Raw genomic sequence first — 23,656 nt, forward strand, 5'->3', positions numbered from 1 at the left:
TGAAAAGTGAGTAGAATTGTTCTGGTAAATCTTTGTTAAATACACCAAGATATTAAGAATATTTACCCTGAATAGCCCAAATATAGCGATTAGTGCACCCATACATATTGCCTATACACACCAGTACTGTTTCACTGTCCAGTATTTCACTATCATCAAACAAGATGATGCATAGTAGAAAACAGTAAAATGATGATATTATGATGATAATTTTACATTTCTGGATGGAAACATCCTTGCTTCCCAAACCTATGACGTTTACATATCTTTTGTTCATATGTTGGCATAGTTTTATTGAATATGAGTTTGGATTATGATTATGTTGATTTGCTACTTTGTTGTTATTTTATTGTTGTGAATTAAAGCATTTTGCAGACATATCATCATTAAAGATTACACCTCTAAAGATTATTCCATTAATTACTCATTATCAAAGGAATGTTAATATTTTGTCACTGAATAACTTTATTTCACTGGTATTAACAATATTCTGATCATTTTGCTTTGATTCATAGTTACAGAATGTAGATACAGTGTAATATTTCAGTAGGTTTACTTGTGAAATATATCCAACTTTATTGGGAAACAGATCATCTGTGTCAAGACATTTCTTAGATACATGTTTGTTTGGGTATGAACACCACAGCATTCACTTGCCTAATTAACTAATAAAAGAACCAAATTAAGAAAGTCTGTAAAAATTTAATTACAAGTTATTTTTTCATTCTTCGGAATATGAAAGGTGGAACCATAAACTTAAAAATTATACATTGAGATACTACATCATCTGTGTACATGAATACATTTTCAACATTCTGTGAAAGAAATGCATTTTTGGGAAAATGACTTGTTTAAAATGGCTTCTTCATTCAGTCTTCAAAATATATGAAGTGCAATTAGCCCAAGATTTTGCCTCAATACCACTGAAAAACTGCAAAGCACATTTAAGGGATATTAATTGAGCTACCTTCAGTGTTAAGTTGGATGATAGTGGACTTTGAAGACACCTGATGTGAGCTCTTTGGGTGAAACAATAAATCACACCTTCTTTACATTATCTTTAACAATATGGACATATGATCCCTAAAATCTATAATCCAAGTGAACGGTTCATGCTAAAATATTCATATTAAAAAAAAGAGAACTTGGCTGATGGATTTGTTTTTAGTGTCCTATTAATAGCTAAGATCTTTTAAAGACATACTGTGTAGTTGCTTTATATGTGTAGTGCGACATGTAGACCTGTTGTATCAAAAGAGACATGGGATGTATTTATCATTCTTGTTACTAGATAAAGTAGTTCCATCCCACAATAATTCCAAGATATTTATAGGTGTAAAATGTTTCCCAATATGAATACATTACATTAAGGATTTCCTTTTCCTTGGGAAACTCTAATTATGCTTTTAAAACTGAGGCTAGGGGATGGGTGATAGATACACAAGCATTGATATAGACTGATTCCACAGTTTTTAGTTTGACATCTTAGTACATCAGTGTTGTTACAATGAAAGCCAAGTGTGAAGGTAGCAGCTGTAAAAATATTTATAGAGGGACCTTAAGGTCAATAACCAGAAACTTTCTGAATACAAACGGTTGTCTCGGCTTTTAGAGGCAGATACTTTTACTGATGAGTAAGAGAGTTCTCCGAAACCTGCCGGAAAAAGTAATGATCTGTATTGGGGAACTTTTACATGCAAAATGCACTTTATACTTGAAGACATTTGATCAAAATTCATCTGCCTTGCCAAAGTGGGCAAAACATCAACCCATTTACCATCACAAACGTGTGTCTTCTCTCCTGTTGTATTTGTTAAGATCATTTCATTGGAAAGGACCTAAACAATGATGTAGAAATTTTCAAACTAATGTAAGAGAAAGCTTAATTTCTCAGATCACAGGAAATAAATGATCTTTTAGAGATATCACAAATATCATGAAAACAAGAATCTCACTTTACTAAACTTCTCCTCTTTCGATAAGTAAAGAGAACACTTCCTTATTTGTACTGTTCCTCTCTTGACACAGATACAAACAAAGATGATGCAACGATTCTGTTCCATGTCAAACTAAAGACCGATATATCATGGAAACAGCATGAAACACAATTTACTGTGTCAAAATCAAGTGCTTTAAAAACATTCCATTCTGTGATACAATCACTAGAAAAAGGAGTTGTGATGGTTTTTCTTGGTCATGATTGCTTCTCAAGAGAAAAGCTTCTGAAAACAAAACATTGTGTTTTCACCAGAATGCCACTGTCATCCTTGATAGCACAGCATATAGAAGTGGTCATTGGCACCTGGCAAGATAAGTGAGCACTTCAACAGTTATGGTAACTGTGAAACCAGAGTCTATCAACACTCCTGAAGAACATTACGGCCTATTTGTGACACAATATTAAAGTGAAGTACATTGTGTAGATACTACATGGCAGCTCTGATACTGTCAATCCATACAGGATTATTACAGTCAGTGTCCTATGGAACAGATAACCATGGGGTTGTGTGCTCAAATAGCCAGTGTCCTATATCATTTAGGATACCATACAGACTTAGCATTGTACCTAAAAGATTGTACAAATCACACACCTTAAAATAACACCTTTTATTATAGAACAGCAAAACAAAAAATCTGATTGCATTATACAACTGTTTTGTCCTTTTGTCAGTGATGCTAACGGCAAAATTTCTTAAAAATCTACCTTTTTGGCATGGTGTCATTACATGTAACAGAACTGGTATTGTGCACTACTCTCTTAAGATAAACACATTGCTAACTGTTAAAACTGCTCTGGTGATCTTTGGAATATGACTTGAAGACTTCAGGAAATTACTGATGATATGACACAGGCTGTTTAAACCTGTCTGTACAGATAACGGCTACCCTTCAGTTCTCCAGTCACTCACCAATCTATGAAGGTTGAGTTAGCAATCGAGGGAGAGGTTACTATTAACATCAGTAACATTTTACATCAGAAATCTGTCCAAGCTAACATCCCACCTTACTACCAATACAGAAATACAGCTATCATTTGCTACGGTTACTCAAAGCACACTGCATCCAAATAAACGTTTCAATAGCAACCAAACGCTGCATAGTAACGTTCAGTTTTGAGAGTTATTCCTGAACGATCTAAGATATCATCTACACATATGCAAATTGTGATGTGATGTGAATCATAGTGGCACGGTTCAGAATTACTACACAAAGGTCACTGATGTCTCTGACAAAAACATCTCCACCAAGGTTTTAAGGTGTTAAGGGGGTATGGTGCTATTCACATGTATCGTATCGTATGTACTATCTTTGAAATGCAGGTGGTAGCCTGGATGTTAGTAGACTTCCAGTCCCCAAGGTTTACCATAACCTGCGAGTCGCTATTTCCATCATTTGAATTTTGGCACAGTTGAGAGTATGTCGCATACTTCTACATAATCATTATCGTCAGATTTATGGAAATTACAAACTTTACAGAATTATGGGGCTAGCGCACCTCCCGATCTTTATTTTGAATCTCTTCTATTCCCTACAATTATGTTCAGCATTGCAGTGGTATAACGGCTTCCTTGCCTGTTGCCAGTACAATGTAAATAGGTGGGATGCCGTTTGACCGTATACTTCAGTGTGTTAACACTATGATAATTTACAAATGACACACAGGTGAATAGCATCGATTAATACAAATCTAGATTTGATTTAAACAAGTTTCTGATACATTTACATGGAAACAATTACCATCATGTAAACATGCATATATCTACAATGATTATTATCATTAAGATTTAAATTAAAATCTGTTACTAGGCTTAATAAAAGACTGCATATGTCTGAAGATATTTGAACTCATTTAGAAATGATACAATAGCGCCAAACAATGAATTAAACTTCATCACACCGCTTTTTTGTCCTTCTGGGACTCGTCAGTGATGTCAAGAGCCGAAATATGAAGCCAGGAGGCGACTGAAGAAAATCCAATATGTCGAAATCTAGATGGAGGGCTTCAGTTCCGCACAATCAGGAAAGATTGTGCACTTACATTGCATAAACGCGGAGTCTGTCCTTAATTGACTGTATTATTGTCGACTGCTTTGCCCATTGTTAGCATTATATGTCCCGGTGGAGGTGTGACCTTTATTTTTTGCAGGATATGTCGGTGAGGCAGTGTACTTCTTTAAAGTAGACTCTAAGTATCACTGAAAAGTCCTAGGAGGACAAAACTATTATACGATGCTTCATCGTTTGGTTCTCCTGTATCTAACTCTAAATTTGTATCAAAACGTATCATTCACCGGTGTATTATCTGTACTATTTACAAAATAGAATTTCGGTTGACACAGCTAGTTTACTATTAGTCCGCGAGGTTTGTCGTAATCCGCATGACACTTGTTGATTAATTCGTAAAATAGCGCCATTCAGATTATGAAATTATCAGGTTTATATAAATTACGAAATTTATAGGATTATAGGGCTAGTGCACCCTCTCCCTCCCCATCTCGATGTTGACGTTTCTTTCGATGCCACCCAGGCATCAAAATTTAGACCTTTAATTCTAGATAGAGGAAACAGCTGTATGATTCTGTTTACTTCATTGTTTGACTCTACTATATCTAACTCTATTGAAAAAATTAATAGGAATTCCATTGCCAAGTATGGGAAATCCGCTTGCGTTTTGAATTCTTTTGATTAATCGTATCGTAAGCAGGTGAATATACCCTGTTCAGTTGCGGGTATTTGGTCAAGTGAAGGACAGAGAAACTTCCCGCAAGGGGGAATCGTTGTGTAACCTGAGGTGACTTCATCTGAGGACAGAACTAAACCATTTGTATATATAGCCGTTAATGAACATTTTTCTATGCGCAAATTAATCCGTTTTTAATGAATGTTAAGACAAAGTTTGTGTGTAGACGCCTTGCTGATTAATCGGCTGTTACACCCAATTTCTTGTATTAGGCTGTATTTAAGTCAGTTTATTAGTTTACAAAATATCTATACACACAGCCAATGACCAGTCCTTCTTCTTCACGGGGTGATGACCATCAGACATATATACAATGCATGCGATGCATGGTTGTTTCGGTTTCTCGGCATGTTTATAATTAACGTTTTCTTTTAGCCAAAGATTATTGTTACCTTGGCTGAACATATAATACAATGGTTAAATACTTCAGCGCTTGTAGATATATACGTTAAAACGCTTGTGTATTGTAACGGAAAACCCAACCCTGAAGGACGTGAACGTGCACAGAACCGTACTACATAATGTTATTGTATGCTAAAGACAAAACATTCATGTATGACTCAATAGGCACAGTATCCGTGTAGCCTTGTAGTTTGGGTATTTCGATAATGGAGGTAAGTGTTGTTAAATCTATGATATTATATCAATACGATATAGCCAAATGAAATAACTATCATGTTTGATTTTTTGAAATGGTATGACATGAATTCAAACTTAACGACATTCAGGTGTTAAGTTAAAACATGTATAATGTATATGAAGTGTACATTGATTCATAACCCTAGCTTGTGATATACTAATGCGTATGGAGATTTACAAATAAGACGATAACAGCAATATTACAAGTATTGTTTTGTTTACATTTGTTTAGAACAACATGATTAGAGCCCCTGTCCGGTGTCCAGTTTAAACAGTTATATTTTAAAAGAAATACGACTATGTTAGTTATATATATAATGAAAATATCAACAGCTCAGTGCCCGGTATATATATGTATATACTTATATCACGAGAGTCTTTTATTCAAACCTTTTATTCAACGCTTAAAGCGACTTTATTTAAAGTGACTGCCGTAATCCCGTACACCACGATTCAAATCAATCGAATAGTGTCACGATTAAGAGTTAGCACAATATACAATATTTTGTGTTATAATCATCCAATAATTAAAAAGTACGAAATTTACAGAATTATTATGTTAGTGTTCAACTTCCGATGTATGTTGATAGATTTTTCCGTATCGCATCCCAGATTTTAATTCTTCAGACGTTAACTGAAGAAAGATAAAAGTTTTGTTGATCATTTGGCACGAATACCTTTTACTAGTTATACTCAATTTTATTAACGTTTATCTATGGCAATAAGCTTGTAATGAACATCGGAAATGGGTCTACCTTAATTGTTATATAAATACAGTAATGATTGATCGGACAAGTTTTCCCAAATGACGTTAGATGTCAATGGAAAGTTAAGAAAAACGGGTTTTTACCCAGTGTAATTTTTACGTAAACATGAATGTGAATGGATATCAGGTGGTAACAAGGAATTTAACATTATCATACGTGTACCTAATTATTGTTATATCGTTGCTGGACATGTAGATGCAGTGCCAGAGATGAAGAAAACAGGGAAGAAAAGCAGGGTTCGACCCTCTGAATTTGATGGGGTGATGGCTGTCCGATCTGCAAAGACGGAAAACCATAATGAAATGAGGTACAATGAGATGATCTTTTTTTGTCCTTTTATGTGTGTGTGTGTGTGTGTATGTGTGTGTGTGTGTATATACATATATACATACATCTAATGACTTTTTATCTCCCATGAAATAGTAAAATATCATTGTTTTCTATAAATTTTTTTTCTGTTGACATTCAGAATATCTCTGACGACGAGAGTACTGTAATTAATCGTTATAAATTGATAACTTTTAAACAAAATACGGCTTTGTTTTGAATACTAGTAATCTTCCGAAAATAAAAAAATAAATAGACAAATAAAAATCACGACAAAAACATATATTAATCCTATGACATAATTTCGTGACCTTTATACAACACTGATTAATGATAACAACACAAGTTAGTTCATATGTTACTCTATAACGAATATCTATTTTAGTGGTGCTATTTTGACTTATCGCTGATTGACAATGAGATAATGGTTATATTCCTATTGTTATTCTATATCTGTCTTATCTCGTTCTACTTTGTAGTGGTACCAGCGGGGACCAGTGGGGCGACACCCTCAAACAGCCACTTTGTGACCTCAGCATGTATTGTGGAAAACGTTGGGAAGGATTCAGTGAGTAAACAACGAGATACCACGTATATCCTTGTGTTTGAGCTCAAATGAACAAATAAACTAAAACGCTTATAAATTATAGCGCGGTCTGAAAGGCACAGGAATTCATTTTAATTTGAATGAAAATCTGAGTATCGGATAAGTCTTTCTTAAATTTTTCACGTGCAATAGAGGACCATCTGTACACGAGACAAGTTTATCCTATCTATTGCGTCACCGACCAGCCATCCATACCACTGTATATTGATCATATTACTTTCCGAAATTTTATCTGTCGAAACGTGACATAAATTCCTTATCCCTTAATTTATAAATACCGTATGTTAGGTTGATTTTTGTGGAAGTGATTTCAAGATTCTAATTAATTAATATTTACTCTATTGTCATACTTGAAATCGTTTTTGATGCAATTAAACATAACTTTATACTTTGAACAATCTATGTTTAGAAGATACACTTTCATGGTTTTATTGCATTACTTACATCAGCTTTATCTGATTTTGATTTTAAAATAATTTTATCTAAATGTTACTGAAAATGTGATAAGAATAAAAGACAAATCTTAACGATGCACATTTCTATATGTTTGAAAATCGCATGTTTTGTCTCAATTACAAACACGTGGCAATAGCTACCAGAACGAAAGATCATTGACAATCTTGGTACATTCATTTAAAATTAAGTTAGTTATAATGTAAACATTCATAACAAGACTGATTTTCATATTTATCCCTACTTTTGCACATGACGGTATAGAACATAAGCATACATAATTTATTTTTATCACCAATTTACATAATACTGTAGAGATAAAAAAAAATCCATTTAGATACTTTCATCTTGTCATTTCTCTCAGATCAAGAGAGCCAATCCAAGTTCTACAAGGACATCAACGAATGTTCAGATTGTTTAAGTTGTTGTCTTCCAAACAGAAATAATCGGTAAGTCAGGTTTCCCTTATTCCAATCTATATCTAACTGTACATGACGCATTGTTTTATCCATTTTTAGATAAGGTGCAGAATATTAAAATCGGTTTGATATTCTTTGAGAGTTGTTCAATATCCAAATCATAAAATTGTCTGTTGAGTTATTGCAACTCTCTCATTTGTTTTCTTCATTTGGATTATCCGATATTCAAGGACATGTTTTCAGTATAAGGATATTTGTCTCTTTAAGAAATATTCTGTATTCTTGTGCAATATGAGAATGGATGTGTTTTTATGTTAGTTAGTATACCTGTCGGTCACATTGCTGTTTACCGTGTCCTCGCAGATGCTTACTCTTCCGGAACACATGGTCTTATCATTCTTGTACTTTTTCCTGATTCTCCGTTAAAATATTTTTTGTTACTATTTTGCCCTAGGCTATTGAATTTAAGTCTGGATTATGCTTCTGATGATATGTTGTTTTTGCTGTCTGTCACAGAAAACATGATGAATCAACAGAAAACCCGATTGATGATCTGCGTTACGATGTCGCTGGTAAATCACAATTACATCAACTATTTCAAAGATCGGAAAATTCCGATCAAAATGCTGAACTAGACTTACAACAAGCAGATGAATTAATTCATTCTGTTGAAAACGTGAATATTCGGGATCCGTATGGAGAAACAGTCCTCCACAAGGTACGTATGTTAAATGTATCTGGTGCTATGGTAACACCTGCCTACATAGTATCATGTTTAAAAACATTGAAAAAGTGCTTGGCACTAATTGGTCACAGGGATTTAGAAATACAATTTTCTTAAATATTGCTACTAACTTCATAAGCTGCGATTAAATAACAATTTCTTTATCTTTCAGGCTGCAAGGATGTGGCATGTTGACGTAGCGTTATTCCTGGTTAAGCATAAAGCTGACGTAAATGCTGCCAATGAGAGTGGCTGCACACCTCTTCATGTCGCTGCTGCAATGAACTACACAGAAATGGTGTCCCTACTCATTAAATATGGAGGTTAGGCATTCATTTGACTCATTCCGTCTTTTCGAAATGCAAAGTCACCTGCTTTTGTGAACAGATATTGATTATAACGTTATCAGTTTGCGATAGAAAATAACGTCGTTTTTTCATGACGTTACTCTCGCAAACCACTGATGTAACAACCAACACCTGCTCATAAGAGCAGATAACATGATTTTATATGAGTGTTCATTTCATATTTCATTTACAAAATGAATATATGAATAGTTTTTACGAATACAAATGAAAATAAATAATCTTAAATCACAATGTTGAAGCCGTCAGGTCTGACCAGAAATACTTAACTTCTTGAGGGCTTGATTAATGGTACTAAAAACATAGGATAATTTGATAGTCATACAAATAACTCTTTTTGGTTCGGATGGAAACGTCCGGAGCGTATAACTATGGGGGTAATCCTGAGTACCCACAGAAAATCCACACGGGCGGGCAGTGTGAACTCCAGCCTTTATTCACGTTCGGGTAATGGAACTCCAGTCGCCTTGATGAATGGCGGGTGCGTTACCACTTTACCACTTGGTCACTCTCGATTGAAATATATATACTATGTAGTCCGAATTCATTTTAATATGTCTATATAACAACATTGGACTTGTTACTTGGGAAAGTAGGTTTACCTGCAGGCATGTGTGCTTGTTACATTGTATGAGACATACCTCCTATGTCTTCGTACCAAACCTTTCATGCGCTGATAAAAGTATGATGGGTCTGATATTGCGTATATTGGATTTTGATCATAAGCGAGATGTTCTATATTGCTTGCAATACCTCGTAATTTGACTGTTTGTGAAATATGTAATAATAGTATATGACATCTAAATTGATATACAAGATTTAATTCCTCTACATTACAGCAAACAAAGAGGCGATAACAACGGGAGATAAACAGACACCCCTTTTCTTTGCTGCAAGATACAACTGTTCTGATGCGCTAGATCGTCTAATAGATGAGGGCTGTTTATTTGACGCAATACAAGATTACAAAGGCAGATACCCTATACAGTTAGCCGCCGAACAAGGTATTACCATCAAAATATGCGGGTTGATTAAAATCATCGGGAAGTTTTATGGTCGCCATAGTGATCTCATTGAGAAGTATTCGACCTCTTTGTGTGACATGAAGCTGGACGTATATGATGTTCTTCGTTAATTTGCCTGTTGGTTCCGTTGTTGTATACCTTGTTCTCATTTTAGAACGTGACGTTACTTACTTAGATTGACCAAGGTTTACATGGCGAGTGTCGTCGATGAAGTAGAAGACGATTTCTCTTCCGGAATACCTGGTCTTATTCTCTTTTGTACTTTTTTCAGGAGTCTCCGTGTAAATCTTTCTTTCGTTCATATTTTGCCCCAGGTTTTATTGGATTTTAATTTGAATCGTGATTATGTTTCCATGTTGGTATTTTCTTATTTTTTTTTCATAAGGCAACAATTGACATATAGAAGGATAACATACGCAATCTTGATTTTTGAACGCATCATAAAAATATCTGCACTGGTTATCTTGTTTTTAAGGCATCTGTCCATAATTTTGCAAGACTCTTTATTTCTTGAGTTGATATCTAAAGTTATATTTGTACAAAGTTGATTAAACGCAGAATATTAACAAATCCAATATTTACACATTGAAAGAATACTAGGACAATAAGATTAGTTGATTAGTTGTTCCAAAAGGGTAAGGATTGTTTGCTTCAACGACAAGCCTGCCATGCATGTCTTGGTCCAAATAAATGATGTCACTTCTCAAATGAGGACCAGTTTTGAATCAGCATATGAACTTCTATCATGCTATCGAACTATGAAAACATTTACCTTCAACAACTTGCTGCTCTCGAAAACCTGTTGAGTGAATTTGAATTAATAATTTGTTCTCATTTGGGTATTTGTTTTCCTCTTGTGGAATGAAACCTCAGGCATGTAGTCTTCCACGACAATCATTCCTTAAACAGAAGGCGCAAGTTCTAGATATTGCATGGTGCTCTAAATCCATAAACGTATTTGTATGAGTTATGTAGGTGCAATGATAATGATTAATGCTACCTTTGATACATGTTGTAGTTTTAAGTTTTACGATTTGGATTCCAGATAGAAGCATTACTACGCATTTATTACTGAGGAGAGGTGCACGGGCGTGGATGAACCGGGACAACGTGCCAGGATGCGGTACAATTGATTGGATGATAATCAACATGCCTGCCGTGGTAAACTTTTCATTCTTTCACAATATACCTTGACTGCTGGTCGTAGTGATATAAATCATTTTTCTTCTTTCAGTCGTTACCAATTATTAATTTCGGTAATTCTTATATACACTGTAGTCATTTTCGTAATTGTACATTGAAAAAAAAATTGCCCCGGCGTTTTTCGACCTCAAACTTACATGTTCGTTTTTGCCAAGTGCAAATTTCGCCCCAATATAATTAAAACTTTAACGTTTGTTTTCGTCCTACTGGCGAAAAGGCAAAACTAGTATGAAATACCACGCGGTATTCTTTTTGTTAGCGCCACTTTACGGGTCAATTATGTTTTATGAAAATTAATAATAGGATCTTGTACTAGCATTAGGACAGGATAGGATAGAGAAAGTCCTACCCTAAAGTTAGGAAATTTTCCTATGACATTTATTTGGTCATTACAAGTAATATGTGTCTGTATAACCAAGATATGTCGTCGTTTATTTTCTCCTTTGTATATGAAGCCCGGATGGCGATTATTAATGACGTCAATAAACCGAACTGATCTTGAAATGTCATGAAAATGACGTCATAAATAATACCATGAACCCAAAAATTTCTACTTATATGAAAAACTACAAGAGTTAATAAGATCATGAACTCAGTATTTAACTTGCAAACTTTAGTCGAAACGAAAATAAGAGATAGAAATGGAAAAAACGAAATGTGTTAAAACTCAATCCTGTAAATTTGGAAGTATAATCTGATATTCAAGAAGCTATTTCTGCACTATTTGCTTTCAAAGGCACAATGTAGCTACTATATACTTAAGAACAGGAAGCAATTGTTATTTTTTGTGATGGATGTCGTTGTTTTCGTTTATGATACTGTAATTACCCAATTTAGGCATTTGACGCACTAGATTTATTCCATACCACTGACCGTACAAGCCGGCGCCAGAGCTTCTATCTGTATCAGCTAATGGCAGGTAAGCTAGCTATAATTATGAGAGTAAGTTATAACGTTTTGGTATCTCTTGATTAATGCGTTTGCTGAATGTTTATATGGCGTTTATTGCATATTTGATTCCATACAGATATATATTCTCCGTCAATGTTGTTTTTGTTAACGAAATACATTTAATAAATTCAATGATTAAAAAAGTAAATTCAAACCAAAGGCTGCTACAGTTCGCATTTATTGAATATATGTCAATGGTATTTCCCTTTTTTCCAGATGATAATAAAGAATCATTTATTGAATTGCCTGTAAGTTTGAATACTTCTGATTTATTATTGCATAAATGAAATGTTACATAATAGTCTTTGCATAGATTATTTCTAAATATCAGGCTTCAAGTTTCAATGAACTTTAAATGATCGTTAACATGACCCGGGAAGTAAGGGGTAGGCTGAAATGATCATCATTGATAAATTGACACGGCTGATATAGATAGATCAAATTAAGGCAATATTTTGGAATCCTTTAAGAAGAAATGCTAATTATGTACAGTTTTCAATACGAAAAGTAGTTTTGCTGAGAGTCATTTATAACTCCATGTATCAACGATTTAAATAAAATTTTGAGATATACTACATTTTCGAATACGTTGACGTGATGCTGCACTCAACAATGTACTATTATGTTCACATGAGCACAAAGGCCGATCCACTTGACGGGTTCAGGATTAAGAAAGTTTGAAAATGAATATGATGATGTCATTGTAGGTAATGATAAAAGAAATAATTTTTCAATATCTATATCGTATGATTTTTTTGATGATTATTTGCAGCATAGTTAATAATTTATATAATTTTTTCCTTCTATCTTAGTTACAAGTTGCTGTCAACAAACACCACTACAATCTTCTTTCTCACCGTGTCTTCTCTACCCTTATCAATTACATGTGGGACCAATACGCAAGGCAAGACGTATATCATATGGTTTATTGCGGCATGTGATGTCATAGTTCTGGTTCTATGATTAACAATAAAAATGGTTATATAATATCAGAAAATGTTATTTCGTTCACAATAAATAGAAATTAACAACACGTCTTATAAATAGCTGCTGTATGACACCTAACAATATGTTCATGGTTATGGTTCGTTTTTGAAGTATGTTGGAGTAATGTACTGGTTACTTATAATTGTAATGAAATATAACGATAAAAATAGAGACATGATAATAATGTCTTCTACTTAGTTCACTTAAATAGGATTCCGTAAATGTACACTGAGTTTCGTTCATTGATTATTTTTCACATATTTTCAGGTTCTTTTATCAATAGCATACATAGTATATCAAAAATGTAATTTATACATTTTTTGATAAGATTCATATCAAAAGATATCAACAGTTTCTTTTTACGATATTAAGACGTACATTTTACCTACTTTGACATACCCTGTACTTCTAATTGGATGTCTATAGTATGATAAACATACAGTTTTATCAATATTGTTGTATTACACAGGCTACGTGCTATACGATGGTTCCTATTTAACATTTTTTATGTTCTTGTCTGGTCACTGATTGGGGTACTTGTTCCTTATGACCAGAAACACTACTACAACCTGCCAGACCAATCATGGAGGATCGTGCTCGAAGTACGTACTTACAACAAAGCATTAAGCTTTTAAATACGTGGCTACATGCAAGTCAGATTTTATATTGTGAGTGTGGTATTGAGGCAGGAAGTTGTTTTATAGTTTTTTAATAATATTAAGTTACCTTTGAAATGAAGTCCTAAAACTGGTAATATCAAATAGTATGTTACATATAAAGCTCATCAATGCGATTAAAGTTCATAACGAATATTGTACATTTCTACTATAATAAAGAATGAATTTTCAAAAGAATGTATTTCATTGTTTAAGGTTATTGGCATTGGTATCACACTGTGGGAGATGGTAGAGGAAGTCCGAGAATATCGCCACTCGATTAAGAAAAGTGACGTAAGTAAATATCAACATCCCTAGACACAGTGTTCAGTAATAATGACTTATAAGAACAGTCAATAGCTGTGATAAGTTTTCAGAATCTTGTCTTTCATCTTATAGACCTAGGCTTATATCAACTTTAATCACATGATCGACTATAGTATCGTAAAAATGACATCTAAGTTATTTACTCAACAATAACCCTTTGAAATATCTATTGTAAAACACAAGTAAAACTCGTGCTTAATTTCCTGTCAGCGAAACGAACTACGTATTTATTGCAATAAAGTATATTTTTTTCTTATAATGATGAGTTGAATATTAACGTAATCAGTTTTTCTACAGATGAACTTCAGAGTATATCAAATCTGTTTTTACCTTGTCATCATATTGATTCGTAATAAGAGATTTGTTGAACCACACGAATTGAAAATGAATTGCACGACAGAATTTTCAGTAGTTCATCTCGATCTTTTCCTACAGCGAGCTGTATGATAAGCTTGGAAATTTCAAGTTTCCGATTATGAATTTTCCATCTCTGGATAACAACATCCCTGTATCCCCAACCTGTCGTGTTTATATATCTCAGTTGATTCGATATTCAAGGGCCTCTTCCCAATCACAAGATTTTCGTGCATGATGTCGTCAACTGACAGCCAAACTTATAACAGTTTTTCAAAAGATGCAGTTTAAAGACAATTATGGGGAAGTTTTACGGTCGTCATAGTTATCTTATTGAGAAATATTCGTCGTCTTTGTATACGAAGCTGGGGGTGTTTGATGCTCGTTAGTTTGCCTGTTGGTTCCGTTACTGCATACCTTGTTCTCATTTGGGAATGTGTTGTTACTTACTTGCATTCATATTTGCCTTAGTTTTATATTGAATTTCAGGTTTGATTATGACCATGTTCATATGTTCAGGTGTTTTCTTGGTGTATATACCGATAATATGCTGAGAGTTCCAATTTAACCATGTACCAACCTCAAAAGGTATAACGTTGTTACAGCAACACAAACAACTTATAAGTGATATTTTAGACTGTACTTACTATAAAACTGGAATTTCTAGTACTTTCTTTTCTTGTTGGTGATGATGAATATGAATTCCTGCCATCTTTAGTTCAAATTATAAGTTGGCTGCAATCTATCGCGCTTGAATTCGCGGACAGTTTGTCAAGTGTTTTCATTGCCGTGTTTAATTAAAATTCCTAGAGTCTTGAAAACAATAAAAGGGACACATGCACAAAGGTAGCAACTCTTCTGTCGGTCCTTTTAATATAGTGAGAGATCAGATGGCGTTATTTCTTGCCATAATTGAATTGATGTCTTGTCACGCGGTTACATACATAATGCTCTAATAGAGGATGCTTTTATATGTTCAGCATTTGGTTTTATCATTATTTCAGGAATGGAAGGAATTCAGAAAGGACGAACTGCAAGCAGACATGAAATACTGCATTAGTGGTTCAGACAGACAGTTTTTAAGTGATGAGTTACACGAGCTTGATAAACACATCCCAAGATACTTCAAAGATTTTTGGTACGTATCATTTCAGAAATTTAATAAACGGAATATTTAAAGAAATGGGATTTCGTGATCTTCATATTCTTACGCTTAAATATGTTTGAAATTTGTCGTTTCTGATTTACCAGGTCATGCAGTCTTAAAGTAGTTCAATAATGAATAACCCAATTGATAGAGTATCTATTTTTGTGGGAGTAACATTATATCTTTCTCACAGGAATGTATTTGACTGGGTTTGTTACGCGTGTCTTGGTGTATGCATTGTTTCCCATATTGTTGACGTTATAAAACATTCGGAGGAAGCAGCTAGATTCCATATCAACTTCATGGCTCTCACCCTTGTTCTGCTCTGGTTACGACTGGCAAAATGCGCAAGGCCCTTCAAGCAGCTCGGTAAGTAGTTCCTTGAAACAGCGCCGTAAATATTTTAAGGAAAAATAAACACAATTCGAAATTCGTTTCATATTATATTTATATATTGTTCTTCATGAAAGGAAACATTAATCCTCAACATTTTTTTTTTTTGAGATTATAAACATCTTTTGCCAGAGGACCCAATCAGTATTATCATAGAAAAAAATGGAAACCAAATTTATTGAATAATCGATTGTATGTAATTACTTCAATTTGTCAATAAAATGCTTTCTTTGCTCAGAAATGAACGACAAATCTGTTTTGTAGGACCATTGATCGTAATCCTTGGGGAGATGTTTGAAGATGTTATCCTGTTTGCCTGTCTTTATCTACAGTTTTATCTCCCATTCGGTGATATATCGTTAAATTCATAGACGTGAGCGATGTAATATATTTTTTGTATAAACAATCTTGCTAGGGGAAGACGAGATTAAGACTTTCGTCAAACGGATGAAAAATGTTTATTAAAAGGATTTAAAGAAACATCATTATGTCAGTGATTAAAATTTGGAGATTGAATGATATTTTTAAAACAGAAATGATAGTATACAATGTTCTTAAACGATGATAATCTTAGGGATGTAATGTAAGCTGAGAATTATGACTATTTCAGACATGAAGTAAGTTGTGGATGAGGGTTTATAATGTCACGTATTAGGGTGATAAAAATGTGATAATAAATGTAGGTTCAATCTCGTTTCAGTGTGTGCCTATTGGATGGTATTTGGTGGCGAGAAAGTGACATATGACACACGGTACCGCGACAACAATACTGCCGAGTATGTCACCGTCGATGGTTACGAAAGCGTCGGGGGTGTCTTCTTCAGTCTATTTAGGATAACTCTGGTCGACGACTTTGACTATGACGTAAGTATAATCTTAACTTTACAAGTAGAAATATATGGATCTAAACAATGATAATGTGGTATCGGCTACATATAAAAAATCAACGTTGCAATTTCATTATCAGTGAACATTGATGTCGTTATGTGTAGTGAATAATATATTTTTTGATTGCACAGACAATGAAGTCAGTGGATCCTATTATGGCGGACATTTTAGTGGGGACATGGTTAGCAGTATCAGCCATTGTTTGTTTGAACCTTTTCATTGCTCTTCTCTCGGATTCTTTTCAAAGGTAACCAGTATAAGTGAAATGTACAATGAAATATTAGGTAGTTAAACCTTTAAAATTACTTGATGGCTTGGTATGTTGAGAAAGTGGGAAAGACGAACTAATGAAGAACCTTTTAGCAAGTCGATACAGGAAAAATGCAATGGGTTTTACACCATGTGACCATTTATTCAAAATGCCTAATATTTCTAAAGAATTTTCACACGAAAACGTTTATTGAAAGTTAAAAATAGTCACAAATGTGAAAGAAGTAGGATGTTGCTTGATTAATGTATCAAATGTTTTATCAATGTTATTATTCATTTTAAACTCTGTATTGTTCATTATTGAACTACAGAGTGTATGAAAACGCCCACAGCATAGCCCGGATGCAGAAGGCCATTGTGTGTTTAGTTTATTGGGATCTCCTCAACAACAAGAGTCGGAAACAGTTTTTAGAGGACATGAAAAAGTACTGTAATCCTCTCCAACAGGCCTACGATGACGACGATGGTGTGGAAGAAACGGATGGAAATGAAATGCAGAAAGCCGTTGTACAGCTGCGGGTAATATACACAGGACGAAACGGTTTAATTGATTTTCAACCGAAATAAAAAAATAGTTAGTCATGTGAGACATGGATTCAGATGTTTCAGTCTAGAAAGGGTTAATATAATAAAGTGTTTACTACAAAGAAAAATAAAGGTGAAAAACGGAAAATCAGGACCGGGCAGTATTATATAAAACAAGCAAGAAAAGTATATCCTACCCACTTATGAATGTGGTTCTGATATACATTTTAAATTGTCAAAATAAGATAAAAGTCAAATAAACAAACCATTTTTATTGTTAAGTACGATATTTTCTTTTTAAAAACATATTAACCAAAAGTTACCTTTGTTTGAAGTTGTGTATGAATATTAAATGATCTTTAATTGTAGGATATAACCAGAATCCAGAGACAAAACCAGGATAATCTTGTGGCTAAGCTGGATAGTGATTTAACAAAGATTGACAAAGAAATTGCCACAATCAAGGAATTAATCTTTACGTTACAGTCCTCTCAGCGACCGCCTGAACATCCTGGCTACGGAGGTAATAACGTTACGTATTGCAGTCATGACATCCAATGCTTAATTCATAATTAAATTACTTGTAATAAAACCAATCATAACCTTTCCATTATCACGAAGGAATGTGTATGAATTTTGACTTCTGAAATGCTCTTTCCCTTTTTCTACCAAACAATAGAATATCAAAAAGTATTTCACAAAAATATGTTAGGTTTTAATTAGATGAACGTGAAACAACTTTATTTTGATACAATTTATTAAAATGTTCTCTACCATAGATATGTTGTTGACATTCCATTTACGCGACGCCACGAACAGGTTCATTCCATTGGATGTCATACTGGCTGAATTATTGTTAATCATGTTGACAAGGTTACATTACAAAAAGTATGTTTATATCAAGAACATTTATATACACTTGTAGTCTTTTAAAATGCGACTGCAAATTGAAATCAGCTTTGATTGTTTTAAAACAGAAATACTACGTTGAACTTTCTTTCTTTGTTTTTTTGTTTTTTGTTTTTAAGTTTGCCTCAGAAAATATCATGTGGATACAAAGCGTTGCGTCAGTGATTTGACTACAAATTTGTTTAGGGTTACATATTAAGATTAAATCAATAGTGATTCGTTTACAATCAATAACAATCTTATTTATTTCTCTATTCTTTTTTGTGTGCACAGTGCTGTTTTAAATAGACATTTTTCAACAACGGAATTTTTCATTGCAATACATAAATATTGTATTTTGTATAGATTTAAGCAGCGTCACAGCTGAAATAAGTAGCTCTTCTTGTTTTCCTTTTCAGGAACTGACGATTTGCCTACAGCTATGAGGTATTTATATTTCCACTTCTTTTTAACTACGGAATAAATTTACACAAAAGAAACAAAAGTATTCGCCATTAATCATTCGAACTTTTTGTGAGATACAATATGCACTAAATACTAAATTAAACTGATTCATGAATCTTTTTTTTCCCTATGTGGAATATAAAAAAAAGTTAAAGGTCAAATCTTTATTGTGTATCACAATATTTTCTATAAATATGACAGTCAAATCAATATTGTACAAAACACACACACGGGAATGTAAGATGAAAAATTTCAATATGAATTGGGCTAGATAATGAAGTAAACTACATCATATAACTGTTGCGTCCTTCTAGGACTCATCCATGATGCTAAGGGCTAACATTTAAAAGTTTGGAGGTGATTGAGGCAAATCTAATTTGATCGATGTCAGAATATTGCTGGGAGACTGCAATAGCTCCATCGTTTAATGCTTTTCTGTATTTTTCCTGTCTTTGATAATTTTATAAGAACATTAAGCACATGTGTATATTCTGATCCTTGCCTCTAATCGAGTTACTTAAAACGTGACATGTAGGTAACGGCAAAAGTGCACAATTTCATTGGTTGCAAATCTACAAAACTTTCAACCGATATGTGCCTTCGCCTTTTGTTTCATTAGTGTTCAACTAGTCTCAGGTCTAACGCTTTAAATTTGTTTCATTCATATTAACCTCTATCTCATAGCAGTTTAAACAATTATTCAATCACCGTGCTCGTTTATCCTTATTCAAACTATAAATTTGATTGCAAAATTACATTATATTGAACTTCACTTAGGCAGGTAAACGTGACTTTAGAAGAAACGCCCATGTTACTGGTAGAAATAAATCTGAATGGACGTTTTCTTGATTTTCAAAATTTAAAATGTACCTTTTTTCGATGTGGGTAGATCTATAATAAGTTCCTTGGAATTAGGGCGAACTGCTGCACTTTAAGGAGAAATATGTGAATGTAAAATCTCATCCTTGAAGATTTCAGAGATAGCGATCAAAACTGATTAACTGATCCTTACCCCTGTAGTTTCGAGGATGGTAAAATCTATTAACACTTTTTCTTTCTCGTTTTCTAAGGTCGTCCTCAAAAAAGAAGAAGAAAAAGCGAAAGACCTCTTCAAAAGAAAAAGATGACGATTCCATAGGTATCAAAGATTTGTGTCACCTATGAAATATTTTTTTGAAAATATTTATCATAACATAAACAAATAGTCATATTTCATTTTCCAGTTCAAACGACACAATAAAAATGTCTAATGAAATGTACTGCATGATATTTGATCTTATAATATATCTATCTCTTGTATGTGGTTCCATTTGCAAAGGTATATAGCCGACCTTTAAAATAGTTTTTTTCGTACACGCAGACATTCTTGTGATACTAATTTATTCGTCTTTTGATATTCACAGCTAGTGGTGAGACCAGTCAGACGTTACAATCAATACCAACTACATCTCAAATGAAAATAACGGAGATTTCTTCCATAAATATGGACGACGATGAAAACTAAACCGTAGCAGGTTTGTCTAACATGCATGTACGAAGGTATATATTGAACAGTGTAGCTTAATTGAAAGGTTGCCAAAATATGTTATGTTGCTTTTAATAATTTTGTTATTTTATTAAAGAGCTGAAGTACCTATGTACCTACCCAATCAGATATTTCGTCTTCGAAAAGCAAATCCAAGGTTCCTGTGTGATATTGAAAGGTACAATGAATCAAACTGGTATACAATGGTGTACATGTGATCTTAGTATGCATCAGGTCAAATTTCAACTGAATCAGTTCCAGCTTTCTTTTTCTCTCTCTTTTTAAAAACAAATTGTACTTGTTTGACATATTTCAGAAAAATAAGTGAAAATTCCCGAATAAATGTTGTTAAAAGACCTTGATGGTACTTTTTTTACTTCCGATACAATGATGTAACATCATAGATACGTAACTTATTCATTACATTACAATAGTGTTATTGCCTATGTGTATGTGAGACATGGTCGTAAGGCATGACAAAACATGACAATAATTATTTTTCATTCGTAAATGTAATTATTTTTCCCAGATGAGTGGTTTATATATGAACTATTGAAATGTTTTGCTCATTTGAATTTATGAAACAATGTGAGAAACTTTGTCAATTTGATTAATTGCAATTTCGTTTCTGATGCGTAATGTAAAATGGATATGTTTTCAGTATTAAGATCCTATATATTTTATGTTTAATGATTTTAAAATATGTACATTACCTGAAATCGCAATGTATACAGATATGTATATAAAATTGATCATTTTCAGCTTTTATCCAACAAAACACAGTCTTGTTTGTCTATAGACATACATAAAGAAGGGAATGAATGACGGAAAAATGATTCTACGTTGATGTAGAAGACAATTATTGAATAGGTAGATGAACCAGTAAATCCCCGTACTTATCGCTGTTATAAACAATAAATAGTTCAACACCTTATGAGATTCCATATTGATAGATATATCGTCATTCTTGACTGAAGCATCCTTCACGTTATGTTTTATGTGTGTGTACGTTATGTGAAAATCAGGCATTGGTTAACACAAGCTTTTTAGCCAAAATTTTGATATTGAAATGTTGAATTTTGATATATATGATTAAATTTTAAGGTATATTTTACGCAATCATAGACGTTTCAATGAAAGTGTATCAATAAATGCGAGAATGTATTATACGAAAGATTAAAGATTTACTTGAATGCATCTCTTTTATGTTATTTACCTTTTAAAAGTATATTTCTAAATAAGAATATATGACATACAATTGTGATATGACCACAGAAAACGCCTTCCAACATGTGTAATAAAGCAACAGGTGGAGAACCAAGTAAATAAACAGAATATTGCAATTGTGAAGATGTTTTACAGTTACCTTTATTTCATTTACAAGTGTAGCCACTGTTGACGTTTCATGAGTTGTGAGTTGTTGATTTTGCTGTTTCATTCGTTGGAAATAAACGAAAGCAAGATACAAAATCATAGCATAATAAAATAAGAAAGGAAACCCCACCTATACATTATGCAATATTTCTAAAGACGAAATATTGGCTAATTATGCCTCGGTATTACAATTATTTAGATTACCTATTCATGATAAGGAACGGACCTCCCCCGTTTACACTGGATCCCTGAACTTCAAAAAAATCCATGTAAAAATGTTTCATAGCTGGCTCGTCTAACTGTTCAACCAAGCATACCTACGAACCTTCATTCTAAATACTGTCAAAGCTGGGTTAGAGTTTTATTGTGGCACTGTTTACTCAAGATGTGGATTAATAGTTTGTGGATTTTGAAAAACTCTCCAATATTCACCAATATCAATCCTGTACACCACTGTATAAATATATGGTTGCGAACTGTACTGAAGTGTAATTCGTTAAAATTACGTCAATAGCATAGAAGAAATATATGGAGGACGATGTCATAATACTGATCGAGTATCTGGTTGACAACATCCTCGTCAAGTTTGATGGTAAGATCTTCAAACAGACTGTTGGTATACCTATTGGAAATAAGAAATAAGAAAACTCGACGCTGTTAATAATTGCTATCATTTTTTAATCTTCAGAAACCACTAATACAATTATTTTGAAAACAGACAACATGCAACTAACACGCATCAACAAAGACTTCCTCTATATGTTCAATCCGTTCAATTATTTACACATGTTCAAACAAACAAAAAAAAAAAAAACCCCATCAAGTGCAGTGAAATTGAGTGAGAAATAATTATCTCCTTATGTAAATATAAATACCCATATTTGAAGAAAGATAGAAATAATGGTATCAAAGTATATAGCTGGTTAAGCATGACACTTCCATTATCATCACCATTATTATTGTTTGCAAAGAAATCGACATGTGAAAAACCTGAACGGTATCACACGACGATACCTGGGTCTTGAATTATTGAAAGACATCAATCAGCATAAACCGTATTGAAAGCATCAAACAATTTTATTGGGTGAAACTTTTCTTAAACACTATGTGATCACGTACTTCATATAGAATCATATTGACATAGCTATAATTAAGCGGATGTACTATTCATTTATAACAACTTCAGTATGATTTGATATCGGAATACCTTACGTTCCCATGCAATTATCAGATAATTAAGGTATTGATAACACAGTTACAGCTTTATATTGCTATCGTACTAAGAGTATATGTTCTCGGTATACAATAGCGAATTCCGGTAATTACAGGTCTTTGTATGAATTAGTCAATACAGTTAAATGTCTCACGAGTATCACTTTTAAGTGATACTGATCGAAATGATATACCATTTAAGGAAATAATTGTCAGTTTAGCACATAATCTGTTTGTACTGATTTTCAGTTTTCTAGTTACACTTCGGGACAAAAAATGAGGTAACAGGAATCCGTCCTTAAACAACAAAATCATCAATTTCTGTACAATTGTAAGACTGATAAACATTGAGAAGTGTAACCATCTAATTGAGTCACACGTGTGATTGCTTACCGCTTAACTGTGTAGAATTTGTTTTAAATGT

The 23,656-nt window shown here is 33.4% G+C and overlaps 1 protein-coding gene across 1 annotated transcript; it reads left to right on the forward strand.

The window, feature by feature from the left end:
• Nucleotides 1-6,356: 6,356 nt before the first annotated feature.
• LOC132550299 (transient receptor potential cation channel subfamily V member 1-like) lies at nt 6,357-20,625 on the forward strand. Its single transcript, XM_060214343.1, is given in 21 exon segments — nt 6,357-6,454; nt 6,963-7,042; nt 7,899-7,983; nt 8,470-8,671; nt 8,850-9,000; nt 9,882-10,046; nt 11,113-11,228; nt 12,108-12,189; nt 12,438-12,469; nt 13,034-13,125; nt 13,678-13,810; nt 14,081-14,158; nt 15,550-15,683; nt 15,886-16,061; nt 16,350-16,433; nt 16,786-16,949; nt 17,105-17,220; nt 17,555-17,762; nt 18,138-18,291; nt 20,149-20,259; nt 20,525-20,625. Coding segments are annotated over 21 exon segments (2,562 nt in total).
• The last annotated feature ends 3,031 nt before the right edge of the window (nt 20,626-23,656 follow it).

Source organism: Ylistrum balloti, unplaced genomic scaffold (genome assembly GCF_031769215.1).
Source record: "Ylistrum balloti isolate Yb309-2 unplaced genomic scaffold, AGI_CSIRO_Ybal_v1 Utg370120, whole genome shotgun sequence".
Taxonomy (NCBI): domain Eukaryota; kingdom Metazoa; phylum Mollusca; class Bivalvia; order Pectinida; family Pectinidae; genus Ylistrum; species Ylistrum balloti.